We start from the raw sequence: 17,904 nt of genomic DNA, 5'->3' as shown, positions 1-17,904 counted from the left end.
TTGTAGTCATTTTAAATTTTTAGCAGCAGAATTCTGATGAATTATTTGCTAAAATCATCTTGTTGAACCTATATTATGTCTTTCCTTTCCATATTTCTGAGGTTATGATGAAAAGAAGTTTTTCCATTTTCCTTTCCAATCAAAAACTTGCTTGCTTTGATAGACATTGTCTTTGTGAGAAGTTTGTAGTGTTTTACTCCAACCCTGCATTTCTGAAGGTTTGGAATCTCAAGTTTCGTACTTGCATCATGTATGTCTGTGTGCAATTTTTTATGAAGGCCATAGAAAGGCACTTGACCTATGTATTGCAATGGTTGCTCAAATAGTCGAATCCTATTTCACTTGGTGTCACACTATCTCTCCCATCTATGATCGAATTCTTAAGGCCAATGCTCATATGGTGGGTTCAGGGTTAGGAGGATAGTTATCACTTATCAGCCCCATTTTTACCCTCCAAAAGGTTAGAAAGTTATCGGCCCCATCTCGTGCCCTGTTTAGGAAGTTTAGGTGATTAGTGAAATCGAATCTGGTGTGTCATTATGCTCTTTGTACTGTTGGTCATTGTTTCCTTGAATTAATGTTCATTTAGTAAAGAATGAAATTGCAACGTCCTTTGTCCTTTTTAAGCAAGATATAGTGGAGCAGATATTCTTATTAAAAAAAATGAAGCCAATAGTATTTTGAAATTATTATTTTTGTCATTGATCCTTTAATAAACACTGAGCAGACAATTCTGAGTTAATAAACTTTGGCAGCATGCATAATCAGCAAATTCTTCAAGGGTTCATATTCATATGTAGATAGGAATGCCTTTGAACTGAAACCAAGACCAAATTTGCAATTTTTAAGCTCTAAACCTTCTATATCGTGTTGTTATTTGCTGTGAGTAGAAGGCTCTTGCATGAACACCGAGCTTCTTAGCCGAGTGTTTTCTGTTTGAAGAAAATTCTTTAACCCTAATTTACACCGGAGAATGTGTTCCCATTTAAAAGTTAATAGTGCTTTGTTTTTTTTTTTTTGGCTCCTATCATCTTCCTTTGTGTGATTAGGCTTGAATGAATTATGCTAATCTTTGGTGGACTAATGTAGTTTCCTTAATGGTGTTGCAGGTAGAAATAACTAAAATGGAGTTGGCATTGGAAGAAGAATAAAGTGTGCATATGTTTCTATCTGTTGCAAGAATTTTATGCTTGTTGCTCTCAAGTTCTCTCCACACAAGTGGCCTACAGAAGCAAATATATGTGCATATGAATTTCTTGTTGCCACAAAAAGAAATAACAATATTATTTCCTCTGTGTGCCAACTACAGGCACTGATCTACACCGTATGAATTATAAGTAATATATGTGAAAATTTCACGCTTGTCAATGAAAATTTGTGGGAAGTTTTTTATTATGATTATTACAATAAGAGTAGTAGAGTACTATGTCTACTATATAACTTCTAAACAAACGTTCTCCTCATGCTTGCCATACACTTTGCTATCATCACATGGAATCTGTCTTGTACATTGTCTAGGAAATGGTAATATGCATACCTCCACTTTCTCATGAGCACTAAGGTTCCACAGACTCCCCAAAATCCTGTAATGAACCCAAGTGCAACAGAAACATAAAACCATGGAATTTGATGCTCCTCGGTGTCTGCATCTTGGGTGCTCATATCAGGTGCATCAGCACCCTCTGTTGTCTGACACTTATTTGGAAGTGGGGCACCACAAAGTTGATTCCCCTCAAATGCAGAAGCATTGAAACTTTGGAGTTGAGTGCTTGATGGTATTGGTCCTCCAAGATTATTGTACGAGACATTGAAACTTGATAAGAAATTAAGACCTGTGAGTGATGCCGGGATCTTTCCAGACAAATGGTTCATGGAGAGATCCAGTCTCTCCATGTACTTTAGGTTAGATATCTGGTCTGGAATGTTGCCGGAGAAGTTGTTAGCACTAAGATCAAGCTCTTGGAGAAGCTGCAATTGGCCAATCTCAATAGGTATATTCCCACTAAGGCAATTGTGACTTAGGTATATAACTGGGACAAAAAATAAATAATTGTACTGTTTTGTGACTGCATCAGCACTAGGTTGGAAGTAGACAGGCAGTTCAAGATAAAAACGACCTACTTGAGCTGCAGCTTGTCCAGATACTAACATAGGTAGTGTGCACAATTCCTTTGGAAATTCTCCAGAAAGTTGGTTGAAGTCCAGTATTAAAGTTTGCAGCCTTGGAAGAGTCCCCAGCCAACTTGGAATTGAGCCTGTGATTCTGTTGCCACTCAGATCCAAGACCTGTAACATTTTCAGCTTCGAAAGCCATGAGGGAATTATACCACTAAGGTTACATGAACTCAAATCTAAATGTCGAAGATTTTGAAATCCATTAAAATCCGCCATTTCAACACCATTCGGCATTTCCTCACCTAAAAAACTAGATGCCAAGGAAAGGAATACGAGACGTTTGCAACCCATCAGTATCTTCATTGCCCCTGTCACATTGGTCAAACCTTTGTTCCAACCAAGTGCGAGGAAGGACAGGGATTTCAATGAAAGAATTTCAGGCTGTATTTGAACCTCTAGATTATTGTAATTCACTTGAATTGCTTTCAAGAACTTGCACGAGTAGATGCTTCTCGGCAAGATACCAGAGAAGTTATTTTTCCGCAAGCCAAGTTTACTAAGTTTGCTAAGTTTGGAAAAATTGAGCAGGGAGATATCACCTCCCAAGTTGTTGCTTCCCATACGTAGTTCAACGAGGTTTGTGCAATTCATTAGAGATAGGGGCAATGAACCTTCCAGATAGTTGAAATCAAGGAGTATGTATTTCAACTTGGAGAGCTTCCCAAGATGGAGTGGGAGCACACCACTCAATTGATTATTGGAGAGGTCAAGGGTTGTGAGGTTGGTGAGGTTGGCAATTCCGTCACTTATTGCTCCATTCAATGAATTCAGAGGTAGTGAAATCTCTTCAAGAGTGGAAGAATTAAACATGTCTTCTGGAAGCGATCCTGACAGGGAATTGTGACCAGCACGGAAGACCTGCAGTTTGGAACACTTCCCCCATCCAGAAGATATACTACCATTGAAATTATTGAAGGAAAAATCAAGGTGTCGTAATGAGGAAGAACAAGGACGACAAATAGAGGATGGGATAGGACCTGAAATGGTGTTGTTACTGACATTGAAACTAGTCAAATTCCAAGCTTGTTGGAAAAAAGAAGATGAAACTGCACCATGTAAACGATTGCTGGAAAGATCCACCATCCGAATATGACTGGATGGTAGAGAAGATGGTAACACTCCAAAAAGAAGGTTATAGCTCAAATCTAGGATTTCGAGATCATTCAAGGACAAGAAGAATTCAGTTTGATCTAGAGAACCAGAGAGTGAATTGTGGGAGAGATTCAAGTGAGTGAGATGTGTGAGATTTGCAAGTGATGATGAGGGGAAAATACCTCCTTTTAGTTTGAGCCCTTTGGAGGGTAACTGCAAATGGGTGACCCAACCATCTCGATTACAAGTAATGCCTTCCCAATTGCAACAATCAGCGGAAGTCCAATTCAACTGAGGAGAAGACAGAGTGAGAGCTAAGAACAGTAGAGAGTTACGTTCAGTTTGGTTGCAAGCATAAATGTTTTCAAATATGATATTGGAAGAGAATATCAAGAGTACGAAGAAGAGGAATGAATTAGCCATTTGGTCATAAAGCTGCACTAGCAAGTCTGTTCGTTGTTTAGATCAGATTTCACTCACGTTTGTATTTATATTGAACTAAAATGAGGTTGATCTGCATTGCCAAATTAGTTGATGATCACTTAAGTTACTAGAAAAATAGTAAGTCAATAACCCAGTCTGACCGGCACCAAGAAAGATAAGTATCATTTTCATATAGCTAGACAAATTATTGAAGATATTTTGTCATGGAGTCTATATCTAATTATTGTGACAGAGACCTTTCTTTTTCTGATTTTGTTTTAATTTCATATGGCAGCTTGTCTTCGTTTGCTCATATAACTGTCTACTGGTCACTGTTAACTTATAGAGTACATAGCCTTAAAATTGGAAAAAAAAAATAAATAAATAAAATGTTGTTCAAATAAATCCAGAATATGTGTCTGGCCCAAACTAGAGGTTACTTGCTCTAGTTGAAATAGGGTTTATATTAGAGATATTCTCGGAGAATCTTAGGAGATATCCAATCAATGTACGATTATGTTTCCATGTACAACTCTATCTCTATGCTTGTAATCCTCTATATAAAGAGGCCCCTATTATCAATGAAAGTACGACTCAATTCTCTCCCAATTCAGTTTTCCTTAAACACGTTATCAGCACGAAGCCCTAACCCAAAAACCTAATAGCCAAACCCTAAATATTCCTGCCCGGTTTGCCACCTTCCAGACAGCCTTTTTTAGAGTCAAATTTTGTCATCATTGGCACCTTGACTCCAGGATCAAGGAACTGGAAGAAGGACGTCTCGGTCAATGCCGTCAGAGGAAGAAGAAGGTCCTAGTCAAAGGCTGAAGAAAAAAGTGGGAGAGCCAGCCACGTGCTTGGCCAGAAGAAAAGAAAGAGAAAAGATGAGGAGAAAAGAAAGGGTGGTGCGGGCCCCAGAAGAAGAAAAAGAAGAAAAAGAAGAAAGAGAAAGAAGAAAAGAAAGGAAGGCACGGTGCCCAGCAGAAGAAGAAGAAGGAAAAGAAAAGAGAGGGCCCCACAACCCACTTGCCATCAGAAAGACCAGAAGGAAAAAGAAGAAAGAAGAAGAAGAAGCCCTAAGCCCAGAAGAACTGGACCCGGCCCAGAAAAAGAGAAGCAGACCTCGACCCAGATGTTGAAGTGTAGCCCTCGGCCCAGAAGACCAAAGTCAACTCGACCCACTGACCCACAGCCGCTGCCACGTCAGCAAGACCGCCACGTCATCTCCCACGTCAGCAACACAGCCACATCATCCTGACACGTCAGCACCAGTGCCACGTCAACGCCGGTCAACAGTCAACCCGGTCAGCTGTCAACGCCGGTCAACCACCGCCGACAACTTTCCTGCAGTTTTCCGGTAACTTTTTCCGGCCAACTTTTCCTGCGACCTATTTCTATGTCTTTTTTCTAAAAGTTCCCGTTTTTTAGAGTTTTTACATTTAATTTCTCTTCTTTTTCGGGGACTTGCAAACTCCCTCCTTCTACCCCCCTTTCTTCATCATAGGGGAGACCTATTTAAGCCGAACTATGGGGGTTCGTGCTCACTCCAAGCTTGGAGCTTGTTGAGATCTCCAAACTTAGAGTTTGTAGAGAATTTATGATCGACCACTTACATCATTTTTTTGATCTAATCCAACCCCTCTTGGAATCTAATTTCTTGGAAGTGACTACGCTCGGAAATTCCTAATTTCTTGGAAGCGACTACGCTCGGAAATTTTATTTGTTTTCGTGGTAGCCTTTTTTTTTCGCTCCGAAACTAACCCTAATTTCTTGTTCTCTTTCAGGATAAGAAACCTGAACAAATTGGACTTTGCTCCATTGGGAACAACTGGCTCTGAATATCACAGGTGGATTCGTGATGTCCGCCAGCATCTCAAGGCCGATGGAATCCTAGATACGATTCTCGAGCCTAGCCAGGACGTGTTAACTGGTCAGCAAGCTCAAGCTTTGGAAGCAAATAGAGCAGCCTTAGAGGTAAATAAGGCGAAAGCTACCATCCTAATGACTCGTCATATGGATGATTCGCTCCAATACGAGTGTATGAATTAAGAAGACCCCAGAAGGCTGTGGGTCTCACTCGAAGATAGATTTGGCAACGTCCGTGACTCTCTGCTTCCTGACCTAGAAGTGAGATGACATAGCCTCCGCTTCTGTGATTTCAAGTCAGTTCATGACTACAACTCGGAAGCACTTCACATTAAATCCTTAATGAAATTCTGTGGTAAAGAGATCACAAATGCAATGTTGATTGAGAAGACTCTCTCTACCTTCCCTGTCTCTGCATTGATGGTTGCTAAGAACTATCGAATCGATGTTACTGCAGGACGGATCACAAGGTTTCATGAGCTCATTGGAGCTATGAATGTCGCTGAAAAGCATGACAACATCCTTGTGAAGAACTATAATTCGAGATCCGTGGAAATAGAGCATATTCCGGAATCCAATTATAGTCGCGCCCCTAGGAGAAGGCGCCAAGAGCGAAACCCTAACCTTAGGGATACTTCTGGACGTTCTAGTCCATATAATCGCTCTACTTGGGAATGTAACCGCCAATATAGGCAAACACGGAACCGAAGAGGTCAACGTGGAAAGAGATAGGGAGGCAATGCCTCTGGCCATGTTGGTGGAGCCACCAACACTAAGAGCCATCTAAATGACGCTTTCAAAGCGCCTCAATCAATGGAGTTTGAGCAAAGAGATGTATGTTCTCGATGTGGAGTGTCTGATTATTGGGCACACATTTGTAGAGCTCGTGAAGAAATCATCACCGCCTACAAAGCATATTGTGAAGCAAGAGAAGCTCACTATATGGAACAAGAAGATCAAGAAGATGATCTAGAGTGAAGGGTTGAAGACTACAAATCTGGCTGGGATCAATAGATCGCCAATTCTGTTTAAGTCTTTATTTTTCCAAGAGATATAATAGGCAATTGCCATATACTTTGTAGTAACTGCCAATGGTTTAAGTCTTTCTTCAAAGTAGGCTCACCCAAAGTAAGTGTGATGTCTAGGAAGGTTCTGAGATTAGTGGTACTTAGGCGAGCCTTGCTCCACCAACATCTCTCTACTCATCTGGTCACATTTATTTTGGAATTATCGAAAGAAGTTAGATGACTACCATTGTTTTGCATTAGCTAGCATTTTGGATTAGATTTTCTTTGGTCAAAGAGACAATGATGTAACTCTGTTGGCTTATGAATAAAATTTCGAGTTCTTTATGACTCCATTTTGATTCTGAGCATATGACTTTTGTGACTACGATGGCTGGGCCATCAGTATTAATTCAAGGACATGGAATAGTCCAAGTTCCACTTGCCAAATGGCACCTTAATTACTATCACAGAAACTCTCTACGCTTCTAGAGCCAATCGCACCTATGAATAGCCAACGGATTCCATGCGAAAATGCATGTAGAGAACGGAAATGAGTTTCTTTGCAATACCTCTAATGATTGCGAATAAAGGTGCATCTTAGAGAAGTTTATGTGTCTCTCTAGTGGACTCTATGTCACCATCGAGCTATAAAATCCAATAAAGTTATGAGAGAAGATCTCTTGAATTTAGACACATATTGGCTTTGTCCCGACAGGATAGATCATCCTAGTCATGATATGATGATCCGTCTACTAAAGACTTCACATGGACATCATTTCTTTCAAGCGAAATGAAGCATGAATCAAAAGTTGATTTCTGGACTAAGTGTGACCGACGCAGCTGCCTAGGGCACCGCCTCCATCCACCACCAGCCTGGGGCTAGCGCAGTCCCTATCCATGACGCCATGGATGGCGTCCATCATGGTGATGGCGCCCTAGGTGATGCTGCAATCACCAACTTGCTTCAAATAGCATTTCAGACGCTCAGGCCCAACCAAAATTCTCATTGGTTGCTTCTAAAACCTCTCGCTCGTTTTACAAAGCCCGTTCCATAGGGAAATTAGGACTAATTAGGACTGAGATGGTCCTATGCAAAGGAAAACCTCTCGCTCGTTTTACAAAGCCCGTTCCTTAGGGAAATTAGGACTGAGACGGTCCTATGCAAAGGATATGAAAATACTCATTATGTTCTTACATAGAATCCATGGGGATTCTATGGACTGATTCAACCAACTTGTGGACATTTAAATATCTCATGATATTGGTTGATACGCAAACACGCTGGTCATGTGTTGTGTCATTGCCCATCTGTAAATGCTGCTTATGCTACACTTCTAACACATATCATATGACAACGGGCTCACTCCTCGGATCATCATCTTCCGTCAATTGGACTTAACAATGCTAGAGAGTTTACATCGAAGACTTTCGATGGTTATTGCATTGGGACTAATGTTGGACATTATATTCTCATAAACACACCCAATTGGTCTCGCGGAAACGACTACGATGGTAGTCTGGACATTGGTAATGCGCACTAATTTCCTTATATCCGCTTGGGGTGATGCAATATCACATGCAGCTATGCTAATTCGTCTACGACCCACCGCCACTCAACCTACCTCTGCGTTACAGCTAATGACTAGGTACAAGTATCGTACTTACGCATATTTGAGTGTGCCTTTATGTGCTAATTGCGCCGCCACAGCGCTCTATAATGGGTCCTTACAGACGAATGGGCAACTCAGTTGGATTTGAGACTCCAACAATCGTCCGCCACTTCATGCCCTTGCTAGGTGATCTCCTTACCGCTAGATTTGCGGATGTCACTTTGATGAGACAGTCTTCCCATCGTTAGGGGGAGATAAGAACACAGATGTTCAGCAGGAACGACAGGAATTGTCGTGGTCTGTCCCCACTATGTCTCATCCTGATCCCTACTAAAGTGACGAGATCACACAAATATGCTGCAAACATGCCTGCAAGGAAGGACGTCTCTACGAGAGGACGTAACGCCACCTTACACGGAGGTAGGCATGGCGCCAATGCCAAAGAGAGTGACACTCTGGCGTTATAGGCCATGGCCCCAGCTAGGATGCGTGGGAGGCCCGTGAGTTCGAATGATACTTTGGCACATTCCAATCCTTTGATCATCGACACTCAAAATCCGTCTCATGAGTATCTTCCGGGTTATGGTTATCATTGGGGGACGCCTCAACTTCAGAACCTATTCCTGAGAATATAGAGCTCTATGAAACTTACACTAGTGTACATGAGACGTGGGATAGAAACTCCATCATAATTGATGATGTAGTTGCGCATTTCGTTGCGCATGAGTTTGTTGAGTCAGATGATATCGAACAACGCTTCGTTGATGAATGAATGCCAACGTAGAGAGATTTGGCCTAAATGGAAAGATGCGATCCAGATTAAGTTGGATTCTCTAACGAAGAGGAAGGTTTTTGAGCCAGTGATTCCAACACCTCCTAACGTAAAACCTATTGACTAATGGGTCTTCGTTAGAAAGCGTGATGAGAAAAAGATATGGCAATCTCGCCTTATGGCGCAAGGCTTCTCACAAAACGCCCTGGAATCGACTACGATGAGACATATTCTCTCGTAATGGATGTCATTGCACTCCACTACCTTGTCAGTTTGGTAGTTTCTGAATAACTGAACATGCAGCTTACAAATGTGGTCACTACGTATCTATATGGGGATCTAGATACGGAATATACATGAAGGTTCATTGTGAACTTCATCTACCCAAGTCAAGTGGCTCTAGACCACGGAGCGCGTTTACAATAAGATTGAAACGCTCACTAAAGTGACTACTTGATTGGGAAGGGATATGCCCACGCGTTTCTATAACAAGTTTCGGATTCTATCGCGATTCATGTTGGACATGATCTTCATTGGAAGCCTTTAAAGAGTTAAGGGAAACCGCTGAACATTTGAAATCCGAGTTTGAGATGAAGGATTTTGGGAGAACACGATTATGTCTCGGTTTGGAACTTGAGCATCGTGTCGATAGATGCTTAGGCATTTTGACAAGGTCAAGCCTTCAAGCACCCCCATGATCGTCCGTAGTCTTGATCCTGAAAATGATCCTTTTCGTCGAAAGGATGATAAGGAAGATGTGCTAGAGGCAGAAGTGCCTTACTTAGTACAATAGGCGCATTATTGTACTTAGCTAAATACACAAGACCGGACATCTCATTTGCAGTAAGCTTGTTAGCTAAGATATAGCTCTGCGCCAACGCGACGCCATTAGGATTGGTGTAAAAGATATCTTTCAGTACTTGAGATGTACAATTGATATGGGCTTGTTCTATCCCAACAGAGAGATGATGGATTCAGACCCATCACACACAAGGAACGCCGCCAACACTAGCCTGCGTCCTCTATCCCCATCCCAAAACGACATGTATTTTGGAAGGTTTTGCTGATATTGGGTATCTCTCTGACCCATACAAAGGTCATTCCCAAACTGGTTAAGTGTTCACCATGGGTAAAGACTGTGATATTTTGGAGGTCTATAGAATAGACCTTAGTCGCTATATCTTCGAACAATGCAGAGATTATTGTTCTTCACGAAATGATTCGTGAATGTATATGGATTGGATTCATAGTTACGCATGTTCGAACAATTGTGGTTTGAAGTCTACCACAGATGAGCCTACGAGCATATAGGATAATGCTGCTTGTTTTGAAGCAAGGCTACATCAAAAACGACCACACCAAGTATAATCAGCAACAACAAACTCTCCTCAAGATCAAAGTGAACTAGGTTCGATCTGAGGACAATATGGCAGACTTGCTCACTAAGTCATTGCCTATATTCCACTTTCGAGGAACATGTTGGTAGCATCGTTTGCGGAAGTTATCTGAACTCCCATGACCGTAGTCATCAGGGGGAGATGCAGACATCAAGGGGAGATGTCTGCATGTATGGTCTCGAAACGTGAAGGGTGTGTTGTGCTCTTTTTCCCCTTCGACCGAGGTTATTTTTTTCCCACTGGGTTTTTGTTACTCGGCAAGGTTTTTAGCGAGGCAACGAGAGAAGCACCACGTTTGGGCGACACAAGGGGGAGTGTTCAAGTAAATCCAGAATATGTGTCTGGCCCAAATTAGAGGTTACTTGCTCTAGTTGAAATATGGTTTATATTAGAGATATTCTCGGAGAATCTTAGGAGATATCTAATCAATGTACGATTATGTTTCCATGTATAACTCTATCTCTATGCTTGTAATCCTCTATATAAAGAGGCTCCTATTATCAATGAAAGTACGACTCAATTCTCTCCCAATTCAGTTTTCCTTAAACAAATATATAATTATTATAAGAACGAACTGTGCCATGATCAGCCTAGTTCTACTGACCACATGCATAAGTTCCCAGAAGGATCAGCAAGTCCATAACGCAGTCTGAACGGCATTAAGACATATGCGTATCATTTTCATATAGACAACTTATGGAAGATATTTGGCCCATAATTTGTCATGGAATCTATAGCCAAGTTTTGTGACCATGTGGAAGCAAGATTGACAATGCCAATACGACTCTCACAAAAAGTGATACATACATGTTGTAGACATGTAAAAGACAGACATACTCCAAAAATATATCTCTTTTACATTCTTTTACTCGAGATTTATTTTTTTATTTAAGGGATCGTACATATTTTAGATATTTTATTTAATTTCATTTTATCATCTGAACTAACCTGATTAATTATAAATATCAAATAAATCAGCCAAATCGATCAGTAGCCAACCACTTAAAAATAAAGTAACGAGGGTTTAGCTAGACTTAAATTCAATTTGAATTTGGATGGGGTCTTATTTAGCTAGACTTCAAACTTTCAAATTGGCTCAATGCAAATTATTCAGGTCTCTTTCTACGTATCATTTGGATATTGGATGACCAAGAAAGAACCAAATTTGATTTTAGTGATATATAATTGACTGAAAAAAAAAATTCTTTTATTACATCATATATGCTCTCAATTGGAAATTTCCCTCCAACAAGAAATACCTACCAACAATGAAACAATTTTCTTCCCATCTTTACCCTTCCCTACTCATCTAAATTACTTCGCTTCTGTTCCCCTGTTCTTCCCAAAGTCAATTCCCACCTATCTTCTTCTCCTATAGCTCATCATCAATGGCCTCATTCATCACCCAAATCTCTCTCTACCTTCTACTCCTATCCCTCTTCTCAGAAACCCAATTATCTCAATCCCTCATAGACCTCAAACCCAACCCCAGCCGTCCATCCACCTCGCTCCAATCAATCACAGACGTCCATGACCTCCTCCCCAAGTACGGCCTCCCAAGGGGTCTGTGACCCGACAACGTAAGATCCTACACTCTCTCCGACGATGGAACCTTCGAGATCCATCTCGAAAACCCATGTTATCTTCACTTGGATCAGTTGGTGTACTACAACAAGGACATCAAAGGGAAGCTGAGTTTGGGCTCTGTTTCCGATGTGTCGGGGATTCAAGCCAAGAAGCTGTTTATTTGGGTTTCCGTGACGGGGATGCATATGGAACAAGGGTCTGATTCAGTTGAGTTTTACGTTGGGGCTCTGTCCGAGAAATTGCCTGCTAAACAGTTTGAGGATATTCCTGTATGTAAGAGGAAGGCTTGCCGAGGAGGACCTAGTGTGGAGTCAATGTGAGGTAAATTTGGATTTTTAGTGTGAATTATATGGGAAAGACTGGATTTTGTGTTTCTAAGATTTCTAATTTTACTTTGAAGAGTTGGGCAAAATAAGCAAAGAAACCACAGCCAACATTTACTTCTACTTCAAGTTAAAGAGTGAGTTTCTTTTTGTACAAAAGTTGTTATTGTACATGAAGAATGAGCTTAGGTTTTAATTATGTCCATATTCTGTTAGTTAAGAACTTTGAAAGTTTGAAAAATTCTGGTCTTCTGAGTGATTGAACTTGTCTGAAATGTTTATGCCATTTGTGTTGATAACCAAATCAAAGTATCAAACAAAGGAAAAGGAAGATAATGTTTTTGATTGGGTTTTTGGGTTATTTAGAGCAACAATGCAGGATCAAGAGATTCTTGTAGTCATTTTAAATTTTTAATAGGAGAATTCTGATGAATTATTTGCTAAATCATCTTGTTGAACCTATGTTATGTCTTTCGTTTCCATATTTCTGAGGTTATGATGAAAAGAAGTTTATCCATTTTCCTTTCCAACCAAAAACTTGCTTGCTTTGATAAAGATAATGTCTGTGAGAAGTTTGTAGGTGTTTTACTCCAACCCTGCATTTCTGAAAGTCTGGAATCTCAAGTTTCGTACTTGCATCATGTATGTCTGTGTACATTTTTTTATGAAGGCCATAGAAAGGCACTTGACCTATGTATTGCAATGGCAAATAGTCGAATCCTATTTCACTTGGTATCACACTATCACTCCCATCTATGATCTAATTCTTAAGGCTAATGCTCATATGGTGGGTTCAGGGTTAGGAGGATAGTTATCAGCCCCATTTTCACCCTCCAAAAGGTAAGAAAGTTATCAGCCCCATCTCGTGCCCTGTCTAGGAAGTTTAGGTGATTGGTGAAATCATATCTGGTGTGTCATTATGCTCTTTGTACTGTTGGTCATTGTTTCCCTGAATTAATGGTTCATTTAGTAAAGAATGAAATTGCAACGTCCATTGTCCTTTTTAAGCAAGATATAGTGGAGCAGATATTCTTATTAAAAAAAAAAATGAAGCCAGTAGTTCTTGAAATTGTTATTTTGTCATTGATCCTTTAATAAACACTGAGCAGACAATTCTGAGTTAATAAACTTTGGCAGCATGCATAATCAGCAAATTCTTAAAGGGAACATATTCATATGTAGATATGATTGCCTTTGAAGTGAAACCAAGACTAAATTTGCAATTCTTAAGCTCTAAACCTTCGATATCGCGTTGCTGTTTTCTGTGAGTAGAAGGCTCTTGCATGAACATCCAACTTCTTACCCTAGTATTTTCTGTTTGAAGAAAATTCTTTAACCCAAATTTACACTGGAGAATATGTTCCCATTTAAAAGTTAAAAGTGCTTTCTTTTGGCTCCTATCATCTTCCTTTGTCTGATTAGGCTTGAATGAATTACTCGATTGGAGACTCTATCAGTCTGTTGTATGCTAGACCTTATTTAAGTGCCAGTCGATATTATGCTAATCTTTGGTGGACTAATGTAGTTTCCTTAATGGTGTTGCAGGTAGAAAGAACTAAAATGGAGTTGGAATTTGAAGAAGGATAAGGTGTGCATATGTTTCTCTCTGTTGCAAGAATTTTTTGCTTGTTGCTCTCAAGATGTCTCCACACAAGTGGCCTACAGAAGCAAATATGTGCATATGAATTTCTTGTTAGTTGCCACGAAAAGAAATAATGTATGGTTATTTCCTCTGTTTGCCAACTACAGGCACATCTACACCGTATGAAGTATAAGTAAATATATGTGAAAATTTCATGCTTGTCAATGGAAATTTGTGGGAATGGTTTATTATGATTATTACAATAAGAGTTTTTGGAGTACCATGACTACTATCTAACTTCTAAACAAACCTTCTCTTCATGCTTGCCATACGCTTTGCTATCATCACATGGAACCTGTCTTGTACATTGTCTAGGAAATGGTAATATGCATACCTCCACTTCGTCATAAGCACTAAAGGACCACAGACTCCCCAAAATCCTGTAATGAACCCAAGTGCAACAGAAACATAAAACCATGGAATTTGTTGCTCCTTCGTTTCTGCATCTTGGGTGCTCATATCAGGTGCATCAGCACCCATTGTTGTCTGACACTTATTTGGAAGTGGCGCACCACAAAGTTTCAGATTCCCCTCAAATGCAGAAGCATCGAAACTTTGGAGCTGAGTGCTTGATGGTATTGGTCCTCGGAGATTATTGTACGAGACATTGAAACTTGATAAGAAATTAAGACCTGTGAATGATGATGGGATTTTTCCAGACAAATGGTTCATGGAGAGATCCAGTATCTCCATGTACTTGAGGTTAGATATCTGGTCTGGAATGTTGCCGGAGAAGTTGTTAGCACTAAGATCCAGCAGTTGGAGAAGCTGCAGTTGGCCAATCTCAATAGGTATATTCCCACTAAGGCAATTGTCACGTAGGTATATTGATGGAGCGTAAAATAAATAATTGTACTGTAACGGTTTTGCATGAACACTGGGTATGTATATAGGCAATTCAATATCAGTACGATGTAGTTGAGCTGCAGCTTGTTCAGACACCAACATCGGTAGCCTGCAGAATTGCTTTGGAAGTTGTCCTGAAAGTAGGTTGGATTCCATGGATATAGTATACAGCCTAGGAAGATTCCCCATCCAACTTGGAATTGAGCCTGTGATTCTATTCTGATTCAGGTCCAAGATCTCCAGCATTTTGAGTTTTGATATCCACAAAGGGATTTGACCAGTAAGGTTACAGGAACTCAAATCCAGAAGTCGAAGATTTTGGAATCCATCAAAATCAACCGTCCCAAGATCAGCCGGAAGTTCCTCGCCTACAAAACTAGATGCTAATGATAGGACTACAAGGCGTTTGCATCCCATCAGTATCTTCAATGCCTCTTTGACATTAGTCAAACGTTTGTTCCCTCCGAGTGAGAGGAAGGACAGGGATTTCAATGAAACAATATCAGACTGTATTTGAACCTCTAGATTATTATAGTTCACTCGAATTGCTTTCAAAAACTTGCACGAGTAGAGGCTTCTTGGCAAGATACCAAAGAAGTTATTTTTCCGCAAGTCGAGTTTATTAAGTTGGCTAAATTTTGAAAAATTGAGCATGGAGATATCACCTCCCAAGTTGTTGGCTCCCATACGTAGTTCAACGAGGTTTGTGCAATTCGTCAGAGATAGGGGAAATGAACCTTCCAGATAGTTGAAATCAAGGATTATGTGTTTCAACTTGGAGAGCTTCCCAAGATGGAGAGGGATATCACCACTCAATTGGTTATAGGAGAGGTCAAGAGTGGTAAGGTTGGTGAGGTTGGAAATTCTATCACTCACTGCTCCATACAATGAATTTAGAGGTAGTGAAATCTCTTCAAGTGTGGTAGAATTAAAGATATCTTCTGGAAGTGATCCTGACAGGTAATTGTAACCAGCACGGAAGACCTGCAGTTCGGAACACTTCCCCAGTCCAGAAGATATACTACCATTGAAATTATTGAAGGAAAAATCAAGGTGTCGTAACGAGGAAGAAGAAGGATGACAAATAGAGGATGGGATAGGACCTGAAAAGGTGTTGTTACTGACATTGAAACTAGTCAAATTCCAAGCTTGTTGGAAAAACGAAGATGGAATGGCACCATGTAAGCGATTGCTGGAAAAATCCACCATCCGAATATGACTGGATGGTAGAGAAGATGGTAACACTCCAAAGAGAAGGTTATAGCTCAAATCTAGGATTTCGAGATAATTCAAGGACAAGAAGAATTCAGTTTGGTCTAGAGAACCAGAAAGGGAGTTGTGTGAGAGATTCAAGTGAGTGAGATGTGTGAGATTTGCAAGTGATAATGATGGAAAAATACCTCCTTTTAGTTTGAGCCCTTTGGAGGGTAACTGCAAATGGGTGACCCAACCATCTCGATTACAAGTAATGCCTTCCCAATAGCAACAACTACTAGAAGTCCAGTTTAAGGAAGGAGAAGACAGAGTGAAGGCAATGGACAAGAGAGAAATACGTTGAGTTTGGATGCATGCTTGAATATTATGCGTAAACAATAACATGAAAATGAGAAGGAAGCGGCTTAAGGATGAAACCATTGCGTGGTTTGCAGGCTGAACTAGCATTTCTTTCTTAGAGGTAGATTTAGATCGATTGCTCACAGGTTTGTGTATTTATATAGCAGGAGCAAAGTAATGCAAGAGTAAAAGCAAAACCAAAGAAAATTATTTCACTAGGTGAAACCTTCGTCCCTTGGTTCCTAGTCTTCGCGTGGACTATGGATCGATGGTGATCCCTTTGTTGTTTGTTGTTGTAAGCTAGTGAAGATAAAGCCTTATTTTCAAGTCCACAATGATGCCAAAGAACTAGATCAGCCCCACGCACTAACAACAAGTAGCTAGTGGAGAACCAGCAAGTCCAAACCCAGTCTGACCGGCATTGCAATGGTTGCATATATACTGTTAAAAATTTCATGGCAGCCGGAAAATTAGTACGTGGCTCACTCATTATTGTTTTTACTTCAATGAAAACACAAAATTTTATTCCTAGATTCTAGAGAGGAAATGACGACTTACTTTTTTTAATAAGATAATGATCAAATTCCCGTATTCTGATAGAGTAAAATTGACAGCATGAGGATATGTATATGTACCGTGACAAAGTTGATGTTGGTTTTGATAGCTCCAATGATTTTCATTTGTATGGAATATGGTGGCCTAATAAGGCAATGAAATTACTCCATTGAATGCCTTGATGCAAACTGGAAATACTTCCTTAGGCCTTAGCGGTGTTCCAGAAACTTTCGTTATTGGGTTAGCCACACAGTTTACATGTTTCCAGCAGTTCACATGACATAACCTAAATTAATTGCTACGTGGAAATGGACGCTGGTCTTTTGAGGACTAATTAAGTTGCCTTGCTTATTTGATGCTGTTGCCTAGCAATGGTGGTTTGACAGCCTCTGTATTCACTATTATTATGTAAACATATGAGCTTATGAGATGAGGAACCTAATTAAGATCTAGTTGATTGAATACTGTATATTTAATGATGGACTCGGACACATCAATGTTAAAGACTCGTTCATTTTTTGGACGGTTGAACCTTGCGGTCAATAATGGCTATGGTCGAAAGTTGAAACTGATAAAACTATTATCATCAACCCCAACGTTCACATTAGCATGCACTAATTAACAATAGTTTTTTCGATGCTGTCCAATTTAACAATAGTTAACACTATGACCAGGGTCCAATTTGCACAATTAGACCAATTAGTTAATCATAAAGTCTCCATCATCCATCTTCATCCACGAGGGAGAATCAACATATATTAAATATTGATACGTAATAACATAAAGCAATTGTTAATGGCATATGACCAAAGAGATGCCTTGAAAATTAAAGAGCTAATTTCTTTCACCTAATAGGCAATAGAATAGCAAATCTAATTAGCCTTTGATTGGCCTCAGAAAGCATAAAACGATTATCACTATTTGACAAAGCATAGCTAGCTTGTTTCTCTTTTGTAACTTCTTTGCACTTTCTTTCCTTTGCTTCAACCCATAATAAACTCATGCTTCTAAGTTAGAGGTACTGGTGCTATAAATAAATCATTGAGAACGTTGTA

General features: G+C 40.0%; 2 protein-coding genes and 1 long non-coding RNA gene across 3 annotated transcripts in view; 1 reads left to right on the top strand and 2 right to left on the bottom strand.

Annotated features, from left to right (window-relative positions):
* Window positions 1-17,904, top strand: part of LOC133733383 (uncharacterized) — a 59,544-nt gene that overhangs the window by 41,142 nt on the left and 498 nt on the right. The gene's annotated exons all lie outside the window — the stretch shown is intronic.
* LOC133733329 (receptor-like protein 2) lies at window positions 1,110-3,740 on the bottom strand. The gene has a single exon (XM_062160972.1). It carries the CDS (start codon window positions 3,688-3,690, stop codon window positions 1,444-1,446), a length of 2,247 nt encoding a protein of 748 aa, XP_062016956.1. The 5' UTR covers window positions 3,691-3,740; the 3' UTR covers window positions 1,110-1,443.
* On the bottom strand, window positions 13,800-16,642 carry LOC133728132 (receptor-like protein 2). Its single transcript, XM_062155543.1, has one exon. The coding sequence runs from the start codon at window positions 16,400-16,402 to the stop codon at window positions 14,135-14,137; it is 2,268 nt and encodes a 755-aa protein (XP_062011527.1). The 5' UTR covers window positions 16,403-16,642; the 3' UTR covers window positions 13,800-14,134.

This window comes from Rosa rugosa, chromosome 2 (genome assembly GCF_958449725.1).
Source record: "Rosa rugosa chromosome 2, drRosRugo1.1, whole genome shotgun sequence".
NCBI lineage: Eukaryota > Viridiplantae > Streptophyta > Magnoliopsida > Rosales > Rosaceae > Rosa > Rosa rugosa.
Note: the sequence above shows the minus strand (reverse complement) of the source record. Positions and strands in the feature narration are given on the sequence as shown.

What these genes read in the sequence shown, in the direction of transcription:
- LOC133733329 (XM_062160972.1), bottom strand. Translation starts at nt 3,690, where the DNA reads ATGGCTAATTCATTCCTCTTCTTCGTACTCTTGATATTCTCTTCCAAT.
- LOC133728132 (XM_062155543.1), bottom strand. Translation starts at nt 16,402, where the DNA reads ATGCTAGTTCAGCCTGCAAACCACGCAATGGTTTCATCCTTAAGCCGC.